Below are 18,483 nucleotides of genomic sequence, written 5' to 3' on the forward strand. Positions count from 1 at the left end.
GGTTAGGCCTACACAATACCCAGCAGAGACTGCATCTGCTCCTTTCCTGGTCCGTCCCATCCATTGCCCACCAGCAGGGAAACAAAGAAAGCTGTACCTTGCTTGCCACTGCCCCCCCTAGCCCAGCACATGGCACAGATCAGGGATCAATATTTGCTGAATGAATTAATTTAATGTAAGTGNCCTGGTCCGTCCCATCCATTGCCCACCAGCAGGGAAACAAAGAAAGCTGTACCTTGCTTGCCACTGCCCCCCTAGCCCAGCACATGGCACAGATCAGGGATCAATATTTGCTGAATGAATTAATTTAATGTAAGTGTTTGTTTATAGGCGATCACTATATAAAATAAAGACTGGGAGAGATTACCAATGCATTGAGAAGCCAAAGTCAAAGTGAAACAGAAGACAGACCATCTGTGAAATTAAGTGTAATTGGAAACTCTTTTCAATTTACAAAAATCTTATCCCCATCCAAATTCTTTAGGGACTCTACTGCTAAACAATGTGGATGCATATATATTTGAATAGGATTTTCAACATAATGCACAATTTTATTTCCTCCCCTGTGAATACATGTTACAATGTGTTCATTAGGGCATTTCAAACTTCCCTTAATCTCAAAGTAAGCTAAAAATCTCTACTTCACTTTGCCCATATTCAGAAAATCCAACTCAGGGCTAAGATTTTATGTTTTAGCTCAAAGTGAAAATAAGTAAGCCACATACCAGGTACAAAGACTACTGCCACCCAGAAGACATCTTACCTCTTTCCAACGATTCACATGACAATGAAGTTTTCCTTTGAGGAATATTTTAGTATTTCTTACCGAAGTAAGGAACTGTAAAACTCATGTCTGAGGGAGGTACTGATCTTTTAAAAATGATTCAACAATAGTAACTTTTAAATTTGATGTGTTTAATGCAATTAAAATACTTTTTTGCTATTTCTTTTTTAAAAAAGATTTATAGATTTATTGATTTATTTGAGAGACAGCGAGAGTGTGCAGGGAACAGAGGCAGAGGGGGAGGGAGACAGAACCCTGAGCAGGCTCCACGCTGAGTGTGGAGCCCAATACAGGGCTCAATCTCAAGACCCTGAGATCATGACCTGCGCCAAGAGTTGGAGGCCTAACCGACTGCACCACCCAAGTGCCCCAACTTTTTTGCTATTTCTAAACACAGTTTAATATATACACTACCACATAATGCAGGACCAAAATCAAACCTAACCTTAATTTAAGAAACAGCAGCACTATTCAAGGAAGAACTAGTCTGAGACAGAAAGGTCTGTACAGATGGAGTAAGTCAAATTAACACTCTGTTTAATTCACCAGTTTATCTCCAGTTGTGTGCTCCCCTTTTCTGATAGGAATTAACTAAACAGTCTTCTTGTTTTTTAAGATTTTTTAAAAAAATTTATTTGACAGAAAGAGAATGAGAGAGCACGAGCAGAGGGAGCTGCAGAGGGAGAGGGAGAAGCAGACTCCCTGCTGAGCAGGGATACCAACACAGGGCTCCATCCCAGGACCCCAGACACTTAACCAACTGAGCCACCCAGGTGCCCCTAAACACACAGTCTTAAGAGTAAAGCCATGAGGAGTGTCATTCTACCACTTACCAAATTATAAGGATTGCAGTGGACTGCCAGATGAAAACATATGCTGTAAATAGGTAGGAAACAATCAAACAACACCAAACAAAATCTGATACTTAACACAAATGTCTGAATTTTATGCAGGAAGAGAAAAGCAACTATTTTCTCCTGCAAAAAAATTCGCACAAATGCTTTAAGGGCTGCATGAGATAAGCTGAAGTATGTAGCCCTAAAAAGGAATGAGCCAAGCCCTTCTGTATTCTAAGCCTTTGTCTAAGGATCAAGAAGATGCTAAATAAAGAGCTTGCAAGACAAGAATGACTTTGTTTCCTCCTCCTCTTTCTGTTCCTTCAATCTACATAGAGCCCAGCTGTGAGATCACTGGTCTTCTGGGGACCTCAGGGCACCACTCACTTTACCTCCTTTGTCCCATAAGCTGAGTTCTGCCTTTGCAAGAATATGCTGCATGCATCAGAAGACATGTGAACAGAGCTCTTTGTTTCACAGAAACAGAACTTTCCCTTTTAGGGTAAAGGTATCATCAGAGGTCAAAACAATCTAACCACATGGCTGTGCAGTCCTCAAGTTGTTACTAAAATGAAGATAAGCCCGTATGCCTGTCCTTCCTAACTCAAGAATCAGACACCGTTTGCTCCACCTCAAGGATCAGACACCAGTTTTGCATCACCGCGAGGACAGTGAGCCAAGACTAGAACCCAAGCCTAGCTAAGCCCACATTCTTTCCAGGCTTACAGCGTCCCATGCTGGCAAAGATTGGTGTCAGGGAGCTGCGAGGGACTCATCAGTGAAACTGGGAGGGAAGGACATCCCTCACTCTACAAACGCAGAACCTGTGAAGAATTCCTCAAATTCCCAATCTCGCCTGAAAGTTGGTCCCCAGTGCCCACTAGAATGAAAGCTGCGTGTGCGCTTGTCTCCCCTGATCATGGCTGAAGCTCTAGCACCTTAGATCAGTACTGGTACAAAGCAGACATACGGTAAATCTTTTTTTTTTTTTTAAAGATTTTATTTATTTATTCAACAGAGATAGAGACAGCTAGTGAGAGAGGGAACACAAGCAGGGGGAGTGGGAGAGGAAGAAGCAGGCTCATAGCAGAAGAGCCTGATGTGGGGCTTGATCCCATAACGCCGGGATCACGCCCTGAGCCGAAGGCAGACGCTTAACCGCTGTGCCACCCAGGCGCCCCAACATACGGTAAATCTTTGTTAGTTTGTTGATGAATGTCTCATGTCTTGTTCAGAGATGTTCTACTTCCCAAAGTCACTGCTGTCTTTGGCTTGTGCATTAAAAATCCTAGTGGGTAGTGTTTATTATGGGTTGGAGTCACTCTCAGAATATGGACAAGAAAATGTACAGAGCTGAAGAGGGACTAATTAAAATCCAGGAGCACTGAGGAAACATTTCAAAGACATAATGGAATATACCTTCAGTTAAAAAACATATGTGGCAGGATGAGTGCCTTCCCCAAAGCAGTCCACATCCTAGTCCCTGGCACCTGAATATGTTAGATCACATGATAAAATGTACTTTACAGATAGCATTAAAGTTTTAAACCTTCAAATAGGGAGATGATCCTAGATTATCTAGATAAGTCCAATCTAATCACATGAGCCCATAAAGGCAGAGAACTTTCTCTGGCTAAAAGCAGAGAGATATGGCAGAAGGAAAAGACAAGAGAAATTTAAAGCATGAGAGGGTCTCGACCCAGTGTTGCTGGAGAGGGGCCACATGAAAATCATGAGAAGGAATGCCAGTAGCCTCTAGTAGCAAAAAGCGGCCTCCAGCTGACATCCAGGTAGGAAACAGGGACATCGGTTCTACAACTGCAAGGAACTAAATTCAGTTAACAACCTGAATGAGCTCAGAAGAAGATGTATCCTCAGAGCCTCTAAAAAGGAATACAGTGCTATAAAGCCTCTGATTTCAGTCTCGTGAGACTCTAAGGAGTAGACCCAGGGGAAACACACTGCGCCCAGACTTCTGGCCTATAGGATTATGAGATAATAAATTCATGTTGTTCTAAGCTGCCAAGTGTGTGGTAATTTGTTACAGCAGCAATAAGAAACCAACACTATTGGCAAGGACCTTGACAACAGAAGCAAACAAATCCCTCTGGCCAGAATTTGCTAGTCCACTGTTACGGCTCCTTCTCACAGTCCCAAACAGATCGGAGGTTATTGAAGGACAGCAGAGAGAGGCCCCCATAAAGACTTCTCCTCTGTCTGGGAAAGGTGGACGCAGCTTCAAGAAGGACCTGCAGGGAAGGCAAAGGAAAGTTCACCTGCCAGCGAAATGGAACAGGCAAATCCACCTTTCTGAGCAGTGAGACAAAAGAAGTCACTGCTAGACAGCCATGATCCCCTCCTAGAGGCTGTTCTGTCAACATTACAAATACTATGATCATAAGTCTCCCTTCATAAATGCATTTAACCTGGAGATAATATTTCATGTATCAACCTATCCTTGTACTCCTCAGAAGCCATCTTTGTGAGGATCTCCGTTGAGTCCAGCTCCCAGAACATACCTGACACAAAATAAATTTAACATAGTTCAATAAATGAATATGTTTTTAAATTAAAAGGAGAATGCCTAATGGAAACCACTATTAATCCTGAAGAACTTTAAGAATGCAGTAACATTCTGATGTCAGTATTAATTTTCATGCAAGGTATAAATAATTGAGGTGTACACATACATAAGAAACTACAGGGTAAGAAGCCTTGACAACATCTAGGCAAAGAATAAAATTTTTCACTGAAATATTCTTCGGGACTACTTTGCTTGGAATCACCGATTCCTAACACAGAAGAAAATTTCCATCTTGCCAGCAATTGCTTTCAGTGTGAAAATATTTCTATCGATGACTGACCTCTACATATTGAACCCCTAATGTATGCCAGGCCCCTGGTCGCACTCTTCATATGCATGACCAATAATCACAAAGGTAAAGTATATTATCTGAATGTAAAAGAAGAAGAAACTGAGGCTGACTCACACTAAAGTTATCCAAGGTCACACAGCTGGTAAAACTGCTGACGCAATGTTTGAACCCAGACGCAGCTGACACCAAGCCCATGGCCCTTCCCCTCTGCCACACTTTCCCCCGTGTAGTCAAAACACTGTTGTCCAGAGGTCATCAGAAGACAGAGGCAGCACAGGAGAAAGAGAATACTCTTGGCTGAAAAACAGAAAACAAACCACACTAACCACACCCCCCCCCAAAAAAAGGAGAAATGCTTCAAAACATGTCTTTCCTGAAAATCCACTTCAGGGACAGAAACATATTGACACCCCAGTTTCTCTCCCCACGACGCTGCCCCGGCACCTGGTTGCTGTTCCTGTTGTGTTTCTCAGTGTGACTCACTGCCCAGTGCCAACGATGCTGCATGTCACATTCATCTACATCGAAAATGTTGAAATGTCAACCAAGTGGCAGGAGTAACAGGCTGCTTAATGTAAATCAAATATCAATCCCAGTGCTCCGATTAAGGCCCTGTTTAACTCAATCAGTAAAAGTCACATAGCAAAATGTTTGGAGGTCATTTCATCCCAGAGGTATCCTTCAAAATCACCTCTACACAGAACAATCTTGACCACTCACCATACTCTAATTCAAAAGCCCCATTTTCTGACTTTATGCAGAGAGAGCTCTCAGCAACAGCTGATAGGCAGGAGCAGAACCTGAGATGCTCTCTGTGCCTAAGAAATGTGCAAAAAGCAGATGGTAGCCACCTTAATCCCTGTCGTGAACCAACTGATCTGCAAGGCACAACCACAACAACAGGATGGGCTGTGATGTAGCTGACAGTTCTGATGGTGCATTTCCATGTACCCTATCATGCTAACCCCCCCAACCAGGGAGGGATGATCATCAGGTTGAAACCTAAACTGCCGACTGTCAGGTCATGAAAGCTACACTGTCATTCTACTTGGAGGGCAATTCAGACATTATGGGAGTTGACGGATTTTCCGGGTCATGCACACAATAAGTGTTTGATCATTAAACAGAAATGAAACAATGAATGGGCACCAATGTAAATTATTATGTCTTCTAAAAGCACCCATATTTCCAAAATTTGCATCATTCTGGCTGAAAGGGTGAACATTTCTCTCTTGTGGTGAACTAGAGCAAAATGGCTAAAACTGTACAAGGAAATGGTCTCACATTTCTAATAACCTTTGGCCCTCTATATCACACAACCCAAAAGGTGCCAAGAGGCTGCATATGTCTACACAAATGAGCTTAGGCAGCCACTTGGACCAGTTTTCTGAAACTGCAAACATCATCGCCACTTAGAAATATATATCTTATTTGAAATTATACTATGGAAACATTAACCAATAGAATTACAGACCACTGAACAAAGCAACTTAGTATTTTTTTTAACTGAAATAGAAAATACTACTTCTGGAATAAAACAAAAACAGATCTTAAGCATTAGGCCTATGCCCTTTATACTGACTGGTTTACCATCAACCCTGCCACAGAAAATCCCAAGAACTCGCAGTTTTCCTACTACCTTTATCTCAGGCAGAAGCTGCACCATCACAGAGTCAAGGATACAGGAACTTCTTGATGGTCACTAGTGTATAAACCGCAGGAGATGTTTCCAAGATCACTTTCTAGGGTGTGATCCAGGCACAGCGTCCAGAAACTGGACCTTCTTTCTACCCCTGGGATAAAGGATCTCTCTAGAAAGAAATTATGCTGCACAAAGTCCCAGAAGATTCTGTATCTTTTTATTATAATGAGGAATGTCTCTTTCCAGGCACATCCTTCTTCCAAGGTTCTTTCCCTGGTTTTAACAGGATCTACTGACAAATCAGAGTGCTATCTGGGGAGGAGACCAGAACACCGGATGCTAAATGCTGTTGTTGGAGAGGTAGTCACCAGAGCTCTCAGAAAATACAAAGACATACACCTGTTCTGGAACTATACCCAACCCTCTGATGACCAAAATGCCCAGGTTCATCTGTATTCTTTAAGAATGAATGTGTATACTCTGGGACCACTTCTCTGAACTACTGATTCCTAGGCTAATCAGGCTTTGTTGCAATTTTTTTTTCTGTGAATGCACTTTGTCATGGATTAATCTAATTATTGTGTGTGCGCCCATCCAATTCCAAGGTTTTCCCACTGTCACAATTTACAGTGTCTCCTTGCTGAGATGTTTTCAAGAATGAATATCCATCTTCCTGTCAATGATTTTGAGACTTTGTTTTTAATCTGGGGAACCCCTTCTCCAAATGAACTCTAATAATCTCAAATGTTGACAATAAAACAAAAATAAAAACAAAACAAAACCACAAAAAAACGGGCCTTCTCTGAAATAGGCACAAAAGACCTGAGGCTTAGATTCAGAGCCATACCCAACTCATTCTTCCCCCTTTTACCTTTTGGGAAAAAGACCAAAGGTTTGAAAGAACAGGATACAACTGAGCTAAATTACCTCTCAAACTCCCAGCCAGCCCTATGTTTCTACAAAACAAAAAATTATGTTGTCCAGGGAAAGTGTTCACATTTCAAAAGCATGAGTGCTTGAAGCTTCTCCACACAGCAAGCCCACTCACCAGGATCGGTTTCAGGATGTCCATGTTGGAATGAAGCACTTGCTCTGCTGAATCCAATTTCTCCCTTGGCAAGCTGCAAAGCTTGGAAACTTCTTGTTCACCAAGTTGAATCACCTCTTCTAATTTTGATCCACTGCACAGATTGGTCAAATGTAACTGGTACCCTTGCAAAAATACCTGGAAGCATTTTATGGAAAGAGAGACAAGCAAAACTGGGTTACAAAGATGCAAAGCTGGGTCAATACAGCTCTGCACAGTCCAATGCATCAGAGCTCTTCACCGACCTTTGGAATGTATCAAGGCACAATCCGACAGGAAACATAGTCTGAATGTTGTGTTTGACTCATTGTCTCCCACACTCTTTTCCTTGTGAAGGGAAATCCTTAGTCCAACTCTTATTCTCAAAAGTGGGACACATGATTCAGGAAATAGGAATTGAAAGTCTAAACTCCTGAAACCATTTTTATTATTTTATTAGAGAAAAACAATGCTCATTATTTTGGAACATATGAAATGTTAAACTGCGGCTGGGCTGAATTATGAAAAAAAAAGCATTCATACTATTTACTTACAGGTATAGCTATTTCACAGATGCAAAACNAGTCTAAACTCCTGAAACCATTTTTATTATTTTATTAGAGAAAAACAATGCTCATTATTTTGGAACATATGATATGTTAAACTGCGGCTGGGCTGAATTATGAAAAAAAAGCATTCATACTATTTACTTACAGGTATAGCTATTTCACAGATGCAAAAAACTATGTTGAAGCAATTTCAGAATTTGGACTCTTCATTTTATTTGCCCCCGAGAAGAGTAACAGAAAGCCAAGCCTATTTGGAAAAGGCCTCATTGAAGGCCAACTCTAAGTCATTCTTGTACATTCATTATAAGAGACCCCCTAAAGAGCCTTTCCTTGGCCATATTTTGTTTTCTTAAATAACTTTTCTGGGCTTCAATAAACTGTACTTCTTCATACAGGGTCCTTACTGTCCGTTAGACAGCAAATTCAGTAAGAGGAGGGGCTTGCTATTTTGCTCACATTGTGTCCATAATGCTGAAACATTATCGACAGTAGGTATTTGTGGAATGAATGGATAATGCAGATTGTGTATTATCCCATTATTACCTCTCCCTGTTAGTTTAAATTAGTGCAGCTTGACCTGCTTGTAGTACAACCTAGTGTCAGTGATGGACCAAAAGCCTCTCCGGGCCTATGTAGCTTTCTAACAGTGCAGAGCATTCAACCTGCCATGGTTTCCATGAAGTTTTTACCTACTACCAAACACAAGTACACTTCCGTTTTACTCCTTTCACCAAGTAGTCCTTGCTGTCAGCCTACCTTCAGTATCTGTGTTTAAGAGCACTGACTATGGAGAGGCCTGAATACCGTGCAAGGACCACCTCCACACTTAGGATGCCCCTTATTTTCAACTGATCTGATGCGACAGATACGAAATTGGCAGGGGGGAATGGAAATTGTGCTAAATGCAACTGTTTTCATAAGCTTGCTGCCTTTGGCCCATCTCCCAACCATACAACTGGTAAACACAAAGCATATTTTCCTAGTTTCATAAGGGCAAGTGGTAAGCACATTTTTCTAATTTTAAAAATTCTACATCATGTAAAGCAAAGATCTTATTTTCAGGCATAAACATTTCCACTACTTCTGCTTAGTGTAAAGATAAGCTAGTGTGTAGATGAGACAGGGTAAAGAAGCAGGGCCCCTTTCTGTCAAAGAATAAATTTGGGAAGCTTCTCTGAAAAACTGATAACCATGCAACCCAGGTCTGCTACTCGCTGCACAGGAGCTCTATGATATCTAATAATGCCAAAGGAAGTTTTCTAAGAATCTAAGATTAAAATTCTATATAAACACGAATATTACTTCCTGGTTTTACAAATTAAGGGGAAAAAAGCCATTTTCTCCTTATATATTCTTTTTATCCATCTTTAAAGGAAGGCATTAGGTTTTTAACATCTCCTGTCTTAGATTTTATGGACAGCTGCTCTGTTCAATAATCCTCAACTGTAGTTATGGTCTCAGAACTGTGAAAAATTTTTAAAAATGTTTAATTCATCTTAACTTAAATTCATCCCCCCCCCTTTTGGGGGGAAGTTATCAACAAATGCCAGTTGACAGGCAGGAAATCGATTTTATTTCAACCAGCTGGCCCACGACGCCAGGTTGCACATTCCACTCTCTGGATGATTTGGCAATGCCAACCTAATCAGAGAAGTAAAAATGGGTAAAGCTGAATTTGAGCTAATAACCTCCTTCAGCACCATTACCAAGACAGGGGTTTATTCATTTCTTTCCAGACACTCTTAAACAACGTAACTGCCATCAGCCCCACCAAGGAAGCTGAACATCGCAGCTTACCTTGTGGAGACTGACACTGGCACCCAGCATTTTGTCCACAGTAAGCCTTGGCAGAGAAAGGTTGTAGGTCAGGAATTCAGAGAAGGTTTCATTGTCCACTAGGAAATCCTGAAGCTTCAAGCCTGCAGAGAAATAGTATTTTATTTTCATTTGATAAGTTAAAAAAAAAAAAAAAGCATGATGAGAGGTGGAGAAAAACATCTTAATACTGATGGCCTCGTTTTAAACCAATTGATAATCACAGGCTTCTGGCTGAAGCATACGGAGAAATGATTTTCAGGGAGCTTTGCCTTACAGGAGAGATGAAAAGAATGCTTTCTGTAGATATATAGAACTAAACTCCAAGTGTGCTCCTAGACTCAAACAGTACGACACATTCACACAGCCTCTCCTTGTTTTCAAGGAAAAAGCCAAACCTTTTAAGTAATCTCGCCCATCCCGTCTGAGATTTGTGAACCTAACCCCAATACTCCTGTCTCTCAAATGCCACCTCGGCTAAAAATCGGCGGTATTTAAAGCCTTAGTCCCACAAGCCCTGGGAGGCTGATCTCCTCTTGATGCAGAACAGTGGTTCTCAAACTTGAGTGGACAACAGAATCACCTGAAGGCTTGTTAAAACCAATCTCCAGTCTCCAACCCCACAGTTTCTGATTCAGCCAGCCTGGGATGAGGCCAGAGAATTCACATTTCCAAGGAGCTCCCAGGTGATGCAGATGGGGCTGGCCTGGGCCCCCACACTTTGAGAACCATTGAGCATTACGCATATCAAAGGACTCTCACAGATGTGATCTCATTTTAATTCCAACTGTGGAACACATGATACAGAGCTCCAAAACCCAGATCTGCTAGACTTTAAAGAAACACAAGCATATATTTAAAAATCAGCCCTACTAAATGACTGGATTGCTGCAGGGTTTCATAAAGAACCCCTTTAATAATAAACCCTCCAGGTACATTCCAGTGCAGTGAAGCAGAAAAAGCACTGGCCAGAAGTCCAGAATTTTAGTCCCCAGAGTTGGAGATTGTGCCTCGTGGTGTCATTGGGGCATTTCATATCATCTTTCTGACCTCAGCTTCTTTATCTCTAAAATGACATATTTCTGACCAGATGTTGGGTGGGGGCCCCCTAACTCTGAAATGCTACCGTTTTCCCTGCCCTATTTCATTTGACTGTCCACTTCTCCTTCTGCCCCACCCTCTTAATAACCCAATTTCTTTCAATAAAGAGAAAACCAGCTCACCATGACCACATGACTAGGCAATTCTCATTTGCAGACTACAGCCCACAGGCCCAGGCACTAACAGACCTCTAGGGGGTAAACCTTGCAAACCCAATCATTTAACTGACAGGAAATACAGGTTTGATCCGAAATGGGGCTACAGTGTGAGGCTTAAAGAGAGGACAGGAATTAATCCTGGAAGTGAAGGGGGGTCATGTGCAGAGATAAAGCAGACGGAAGACACAAACACCCAACCAGACTCTCATCATTGCTGCCTGATCCAGGTATGTTCCTAAGCAGACTTGCATAATTTAGAGCTATAGAAAGGATAAATTAAGCAGGATTCACATCTCTGAGAGATGACTGTTGGTTACACCTAACATACTAACACCCCGTTATTCCTCATGACACCTTCAAGAAGCTGTTCCTTGCCCAGTTAGTGTCCCTACTCAGAAGAGGTCCTCCTGCAGACGAACACACCAGCCCGGTGCTCCCCGTCATACATCACACTATACTCTTACTGCAGGGCTCACTCCCACAGTTGCCAAACCTCAGAGCACCTAAGATGCACTTAGGGAGCACACTGAAATGCAGTTTCTTGGGCCCAATTCCCAGAGATTCTGAAATAGTGAATGGAGAGTGGAGCCTAAGAATCTGTATTTTAATAAGTATTTCTAGTACTAATGCAGGGAGTCTAGAGACCATACTTTAAGGAATCTTTTTTTATTTGCATATTATCTCCACTAAACTATGCCCCTGGGATACAGAATATGTGTGTGGGCAGGGTTTTTTAAGCAAGGTCTACAACCAACATGGGTCTTGAACTCACAACCCCGAGATCAAAAGCCACCTGCTCTACCAACTGAGCCAGCCAGGTGCCCCCAAAATATGTGTTTTATCTCTGTATCCCTGTGCCCAGATCAAAGCCTGGTAAAGAATTACTGGTCATTACAAAGAATGATGGCTCGATCATAAATACTAGGAGGTGAGATTAGGGCTGGGAAGATTCGAGAAGTATCTCAGCAGTATCACAGATTTTCTTTTAGTTGAGTAGGGCCAAGAAGGGCCCAGAGATATCAGGACAATTCCTAGGCTACATCCCAGGTGTAAACAGGATCCCTATATTATATTCCCAGGGATACAAAGTAACATCCAGGTGTTTACCCCAACCATAGCTTCCAAGAAGGAAGGTAGGAAAGCTAGTGGCTTCAATCGAAGCCTGGCATGAAAAGCCAGACACTGACCACTGTGGAACAATGGGAAAAACACCATAAGGAGGGGTCAGAAAACCTAGGTTCTGTATCCATTTATTCGCCAGGACATTTCACCCAAGCTGTGTCTCCACTGCCTTGCTTTGTAAAATAAGGAGTGAAATAAAGACATCCCTGAGCCCCGGATAGAACAGAATACACGCATGAGTTGACCCTCCTTGACCACATGCACCACAAATGCCTCCCAAGTGTGAAAAGCCAGAGACGAACGTGCACACTTGCTAGGGAACTTCACAACAGCCTCCTCGCTCCGGAGCATGATTGCTAAAGCGTGGGAGGCTGAGCCAGGATGCATTTGCAATGGGTCGAGGTCATAAGCAACACTCTTGAGATCAGCAAGTAGGCTTGGTATTTACAAGGCTCTTCTGTTATGTCAGCAGGCTCTGAGGATGAGAGCAGCTGGATGTGATCAAACTCAAACCGCCTATCAGTGAATCCCCCAGATGAGACAGAAGGACCAAGAGGCCGACTCAATAGTCAACAACCCTTGGCAGTGCACGTGCACAGGGTGGTGAGGTCGCCGGGTGGGGGAGCAGCAGGGCGGGCTAAAAATCCCTGGCTACAAAGAAGCCCATTCTGGTCACAGGTGTACCACACATATGGACCTCGATTCACGTACCACCCAACAGCTACAGCCAGCATGGACAAAGAAAGGCAATGTGGGGCGTTGCACTGGTTCTCAACCTTGGCTCTGATTACACTCGAATAGGTAGTGTTACAACCACCCCAATGCCCAGGGTACAACACCCAACATATAATCGGAACTTTCAGAGCTGACACCCAGGTATCGGAATTTTCTACAACTCCCCAGGTGACTGTAGCTGAGTTTGAGAAACAGTGGAGTGGTCCAAAGATCAGGGATGTGGGGCCAGAAAAACCTAACTTTGATGCCTGACTCTGCTATTTACTGACTGCGGCTTTGAGAAATGCATTTTGCTTTCCTGAGACCAACTTTTCTCATCTAAGAGGTAAGAATAACAGTATCACCACCTTTCCAAGATAGGAAGATTGGAGACAGTCATCGGTAAAGCATGAATAGTGAACAACTAGGTCATGGTATATTTTCAATAAATGGTAATAATTTTGTGATTATTGAAAAGGGTTTCTTTCACTTAACTTTACCAATGTACCAAAGTGAAGTGTAGCGAGTAGATAAGGACACAGTTCTTGCCCTCAAGGAACTTTCAAGGCTGATAAGGGAGATGAAGAAACACGTCAATGAAGCAGAAGGAGGAATGAGGAAGACATGCAAGTGACCAAGATGAGGCTTGGTGGGGGTGGGGGTCAGGGGAAGTCAGGCTGAAGCCAAATTCTGGAAAAGGACAGAGGGCCAAAATTCTCTTGAAGTTGTAGCTGGGGAGATCTCTCATCATGTCAGGGCCAGGATACCCTGTAGTCGTAGCGCTGTGTGCATACTAGGTGCTCATAAATGTTTTTCAATGAATAAATCAACAAGCAGATAAACATAGAGAAAATTCCTCAAAACCTAAGATCTGGGGAGTAGAATGGGAGAAGGAGGAGAAAGGAGTATAGTGGGAGCCTAGGGTGGGGTGGCTTTGTACCTCTGGTCTCCATTTTCTCCTTTATGTAGCTGGCAGGAAAATGAGTAGAGAACCCAAGAATATGGAGAAAGTCAGATGTCTGAAACAGCCCTTCTTCCTTTTGGCCTAGCTAATTCCTACTCTTTTTGTCTATGACTTGGCCCATGAGTCATCTCCTCCAGGAAGCCTGCCCTGACTTTCCCACCCTCAAGCTGGGTTAGGGGGCTGTCCTTTGTGCTCTAATAGCCTCCTGTGTTTCCCTCAGCCACATACGGAGCTACAGGTGTCTGGGCACATATCTTTCTTGCCAGAATAGAAGCGCCTTGAGGGGCGCATGGGTGGCTCAGTCGGTTAAGCATCTGACTTTGGTTTCGACTCAGATCATGATCTCAAGGTCATGAGATTGAGCCCAGTGTCGGGCTCCGTGCTCACTGTGGAGTCTGCTTGAGATTGTCTCTCTCCCTCTGCTCCCCCTGCTCATTCTCTCTCTCTCTAAAATAAATAAATAAATCTTAAAAAAAAAAAAAAGTGAGCCTTGAGGGCTAGGACTTTGTCATTTCAAAGCACAGCAGTGCCTGGCACAGAGAGGCACCAGAGACCCGAATTCAAGTCCTAGCTTTGCTCTTTCCTAAGTATGGAGCCATGAACCCTGCTTTTCTCCTCTTTTCTTAATCTCTCTGGGCCTCAGTTTCCTCAGATGTAAAATGGAGCTAACACCATTCACCAGTTGTGAAAACCAAGATCAAGAATGGGAAAGTACTCTTTCAGAGGGAAAGAGCTCAGGAGCCTCAACAGTTCACACAGGTAACTGAAAGGGTGTGCATGCTTGTCAGAGAGCACGGTCACGACGGAGCTGGACTGGTCGCTAAATTCAACGTGGGTCCTGCTGCCCACAGAGAAGACTCGGAGTCACTATCCAGCAAAAGGCCAAGAGAGCTCTCCTGCCGCGATCTCTCCAATAAGGACCAAAATACACCACCCACGCAACTCAGCCTCCTCGGTGGCGCCTGGAGGAGCAAGCGGTGGCCTCTCCAGTTCCCAAGCGCTTTGCTTTGGATGTAGAAAGGTAGGGCAAAGGAAAGAAGAAACAAAACAAAACAACAAAACACCAATTCAGGATCTTGGAGTCTAAAGAACAAAACACATGAAACGTGTGTTTGTGGGCTGCGGAAGAACAGGGCAGATTCCTCGGTTTCTTGCCAATCCCCTGGGCCAGGCCTCTGACCAAGCTAAGGAAACACTTCCACAGCAGCCAGGGGCGAGGCCCCGCACCCTGCGAGAGGCTTTCCGGCCACTTAGCGCCGCTTCTGCTCCTCTCCCGCGGAGCGCAGCTGAGGAGCGGGAAGGAGCCGGAGGGGCGGCGGAGAGGAGGGAGGGCCGGCAGGAAGGCGGAGGAGGGAAGCCCTCCGCAGAGCCGGCTGGGGTTACTGTAGGTCAGTACCCTCCAGTCCCCAGCTCCAGTTTCAAGATCCCTGTAGTCTCTTTTGTTCAACATGAAAAGGAACCACAGCAATCAGCTGCTTGAGAAGTGGGGGGAGGAGGCAAAGGGAAAAAAAAAAAAAAAAAAAAAAGACGCGTAGAAAGGGAGCACGTAGGCTTCCAAGGCCCAGAGAGTCTTCTGAAAGGGACCCCAGGAGGGTCTCCCAGCCGTCGCCCTGTCATATGGGCAACAGCCTGTTGGGGACCAGGCCGGATTCTAACTCGCGGCTTTCCTCAGCCTAAGCTTGTCTGGCCGTGCAAACAAAACCTTAAAACATTTCTCCACTAGGAAAAGGCTGTTAACAAACACACTCAGGTGCTTTTTTGTTGTTAGGATTTTTCTTTCTTTCCTGATGTTGGGGCTCTACTCTCTTCTCCAAGGATAGCTACCCCCAGCTTCCTTGAGATGGGTGGACCCTCCTCTCTGGGAAGATCAGGGCTTCTCTGGGAATTCTGGGGCTCTGGGAAGAGGAGTGAGGCAAGGTGAGTGGCTGCTCCCTGGGTGACCCGTTAGGGCAGGTGAGAGAAGGCCGGGAGCTTGGGATGTACACAGCCTCAGAACTTCTCTGCTGTGCTTCTGGGCTCGGGCCCCCCAACCCAGGAGATTTCTTCATTACAGTGAGGGCTTGCTGAGGGGATCCCTAGGCATACCTGGACAGTCTCAGGTTCTGGACTCTGGTTAACCTGCTTCAAACCTCATATCCAGAATCTTCCAGTCATGTGGCCTTGGAGAGGTCACTTAAGCTCTCTGAGCTTCCATTTTTCTAGAAAGGGAGGTTTACCATTACTAGGAGCCTGGGTTATTTAAACAAGTTCAAAACAAATGTTGATAAAGTCATGTATGACAATTATGTGAAGGGGTCCCAAGAGAAACCGGAATATTTAGGGTTATGCTCCCTGAACCCTTTTCAGCAAGTACCAGGGAAGCTGGAGTCTTCTCCTGAGACTAATGGGAATACTCTAAGCTTACAACACACATATTCCTTAAAGTATTTTACATGTAGGGTTAACTTGCATTAATTCAACAAACTACAAAATGGCTACTGAACCCGAAACACTAGTACTGTGGTTCAAAGGAGCAATATTTCTCAGTGCTTCTTGAAGGCAGGAGCCTGTAACAAAAGAGATGCTCTGTGAAGACATAATCCCTGTCCTTGCCAAGAGGAGATGGAGAAAGGATCAGGTGGACAGACCTGTTAGCCTCCAGCCCTGTATGCAACTCCACAAACAGTCATCATTAAAATCAGGGGGTGGAGAGAGCAGTAGCTGACCTATGTCTTACTGAGAAGTAGGCAAGGTGGGCTGATGGGAGCCCCTGGAATGAGGACTAACATCAGCTGATAAGAACCTGAACGGCAACCAGGTCCCCAAAGAACAAGTGGAGACAGCAGCCCCAGGGGGAAAGGGTGATGGGTTCACACTGGCCAGGAGCACTCCTGATGCAGTGAGGGTGATGGGAAGTCGGGCTGGTTTTGGAAGCCCGGCAGGAAATGAAGGTAACATGAGGTGTAAGGTAACAGAGATCACGTTGGCCCACATGAATTCTGGACCTGAAGAGAAAGAGAGGAAGAGATGAGGAGCTAGCATTAGACAAAGCAAGGAAAGAGCTGAAAGCACTATGCATGGAGAACGCTTTGTGAAGACCAGGGAGGTGGGAAGGTGGGAGAAGATGCCTGGAAAAGGCAAAGAACAAAGAGAAGGAAAGAGGCCAAAAGTATGAAGCACAGAGTCCAGGAACAGGAAAGACTGAATCAAAGAGAAAGGGTGGAGAGAAAAAGAGCAGGGAAGAAAGAAGAGAGTTGGAGGCATCAATCCTCACTGATGAGCTAGTCTCTGACTGAAAATGCAACTAGACACTCCTAACACCAGGCAGCATGGGATGAGAATTAGCCCCAGGACAATGAGAGGTCTAGGGAACATGGGAGAAGAAAGGAAGATGAGTTTAAGATGGGGTAGGGTGTGAGAAGGGATCCTTTCCAGGGCTAAACTAAGGAATAACTGTTAATATATATAATGGATAAATAACTTAGCTTTCCCTTACTTTCAAAAGGAATAAAATTATCAAGATAGGGACAAAGTAGTCATTTGTGCACATTGGAAGGTGATTAGCATTTACAGAGCATCAGACTCATTATATGTATTCTTTTTCTAGAAGGCGTAAAACAAGCTTACAAGAAATGTCATAGTCCCATTTTTCAAATATGGAAATAGACCCAGAGGCGTTAATACCCAGCTCAAGGTCACAAAGCAAGCAAGTGGTAAATTTGAATTCAATCAGCTCTGGCTAAAAAAGCTTTGGCTCCTTCTACTTTATGGGGAATTCAATGAATCACTTCACTCTTTAAAATCTCTTCATCACATTTTTGGCATCAAAAGATGGATGATGCCACCCATGCTTCCTGGTATTGGAATAAGGCAACATGGCAGCATGGTGGTGGAAAGATGCTAAGCCTTGGGGTCAAACAGACCCAGATTCAAATTACGGCTTTTTTCTGTGACCTTAGGTAACAGACATATTCCTTTTGAGCCTCAGTTTCCTTGTCAATAAAATGGAAATAATACCAACCTGCCAACGCCACTGTAAGCCTTCAATGTAATAACATATCAAAATGTAAAAGAGCATCATTACTTGGTGCAACTTCATCTATTGGAGGAAGTGTCACTCCAAGATTGTCTTTTGTGCCTCAAGGCAACAGTGATGAGAGGGCAAGAAATGGGAGGCTTTCAACTAAAAACACACTGGACTCCCAAAATTGCTCTTTGCACCCACGGGGTAAATAAATCTTATACTGGAAAAGCAAGACACATGAAACTCTGTTCTTGATGTTAACAATCCAAGTTTTTAAAGGCAGTCTGCTGTTGTGGAGTACATGCTGTCCTGTAATTGAGTGTAATTGTGTTTTCTATTCTTGTCTGGGTAAAGTTGACCTTTGATTCAATTTAGTTCAAGTAATATTTCAACATAGCAGTGCAGTACTGCATCTACCTGATTACAGCCTAGCTGGGGCCAGACCCCTACCCTGGATGGAAACCAGCAGCCTGGGCTCCGGGACACAGCCCAGCCCTGACAGGTCTAGGAAAACTTCCTCACGGTAGGTTGTAAAGGTTTCAAAATATGAAGCCCAGGCCCTAGAGATCAGACCTGTCAACAAGTGCATGCAGAACGTGAATTGCAAACATGCAAAGATTTCAAGAAATTTCCAGTCTGATGATATAATGTTGACACATATGTCATCAGATCTCCCCAAAAGATGACTCACAGGGGGCCCACAAGGACAGAAAACAAAGTTTGGGGCTGCAGCCTCAACTTCGGTGGCTGTCCGAATGGAATGAAGGGGTTCAGGCAGGAAAGGAGAAATGGCTGTGAGTCACAGGATGTTCTTTTAGACGGGCCTTGAGAAA

The 18,483-nt window shown here is 43.8% G+C and overlaps 1 protein-coding gene across 1 annotated transcript in view; it reads right to left on the reverse strand.

The window, feature by feature from the left end:
* ABCA1 (ATP binding cassette subfamily A member 1) overlaps positions 1-18,483 on the reverse strand; it is a 141,227-nt gene that overhangs the window by 74,715 nt on the left and 48,029 nt on the right. The window contains exons 6-7 of the mRNA XM_034665569.1: positions 9,571-9,692; positions 7,187-7,363 (exon numbers count right to left, since the gene is read on the reverse strand). Of these exons, the coding sequence (XP_034521460.1) occupies positions 7,187-7,363; positions 9,571-9,692 (299 nt within the window). The remainder of the gene's footprint in view (positions 1-7,186; positions 7,364-9,570; positions 9,693-18,483) is intronic.

The sequence above is a fragment of the Ailuropoda melanoleuca genome, chromosome 7 (assembly GCF_002007445.2).
Source record: "Ailuropoda melanoleuca isolate Jingjing chromosome 7, ASM200744v2, whole genome shotgun sequence".
In the NCBI taxonomy this organism is placed as follows: Eukaryota; Metazoa; Chordata; class Mammalia; order Carnivora; family Ursidae; genus Ailuropoda; species Ailuropoda melanoleuca.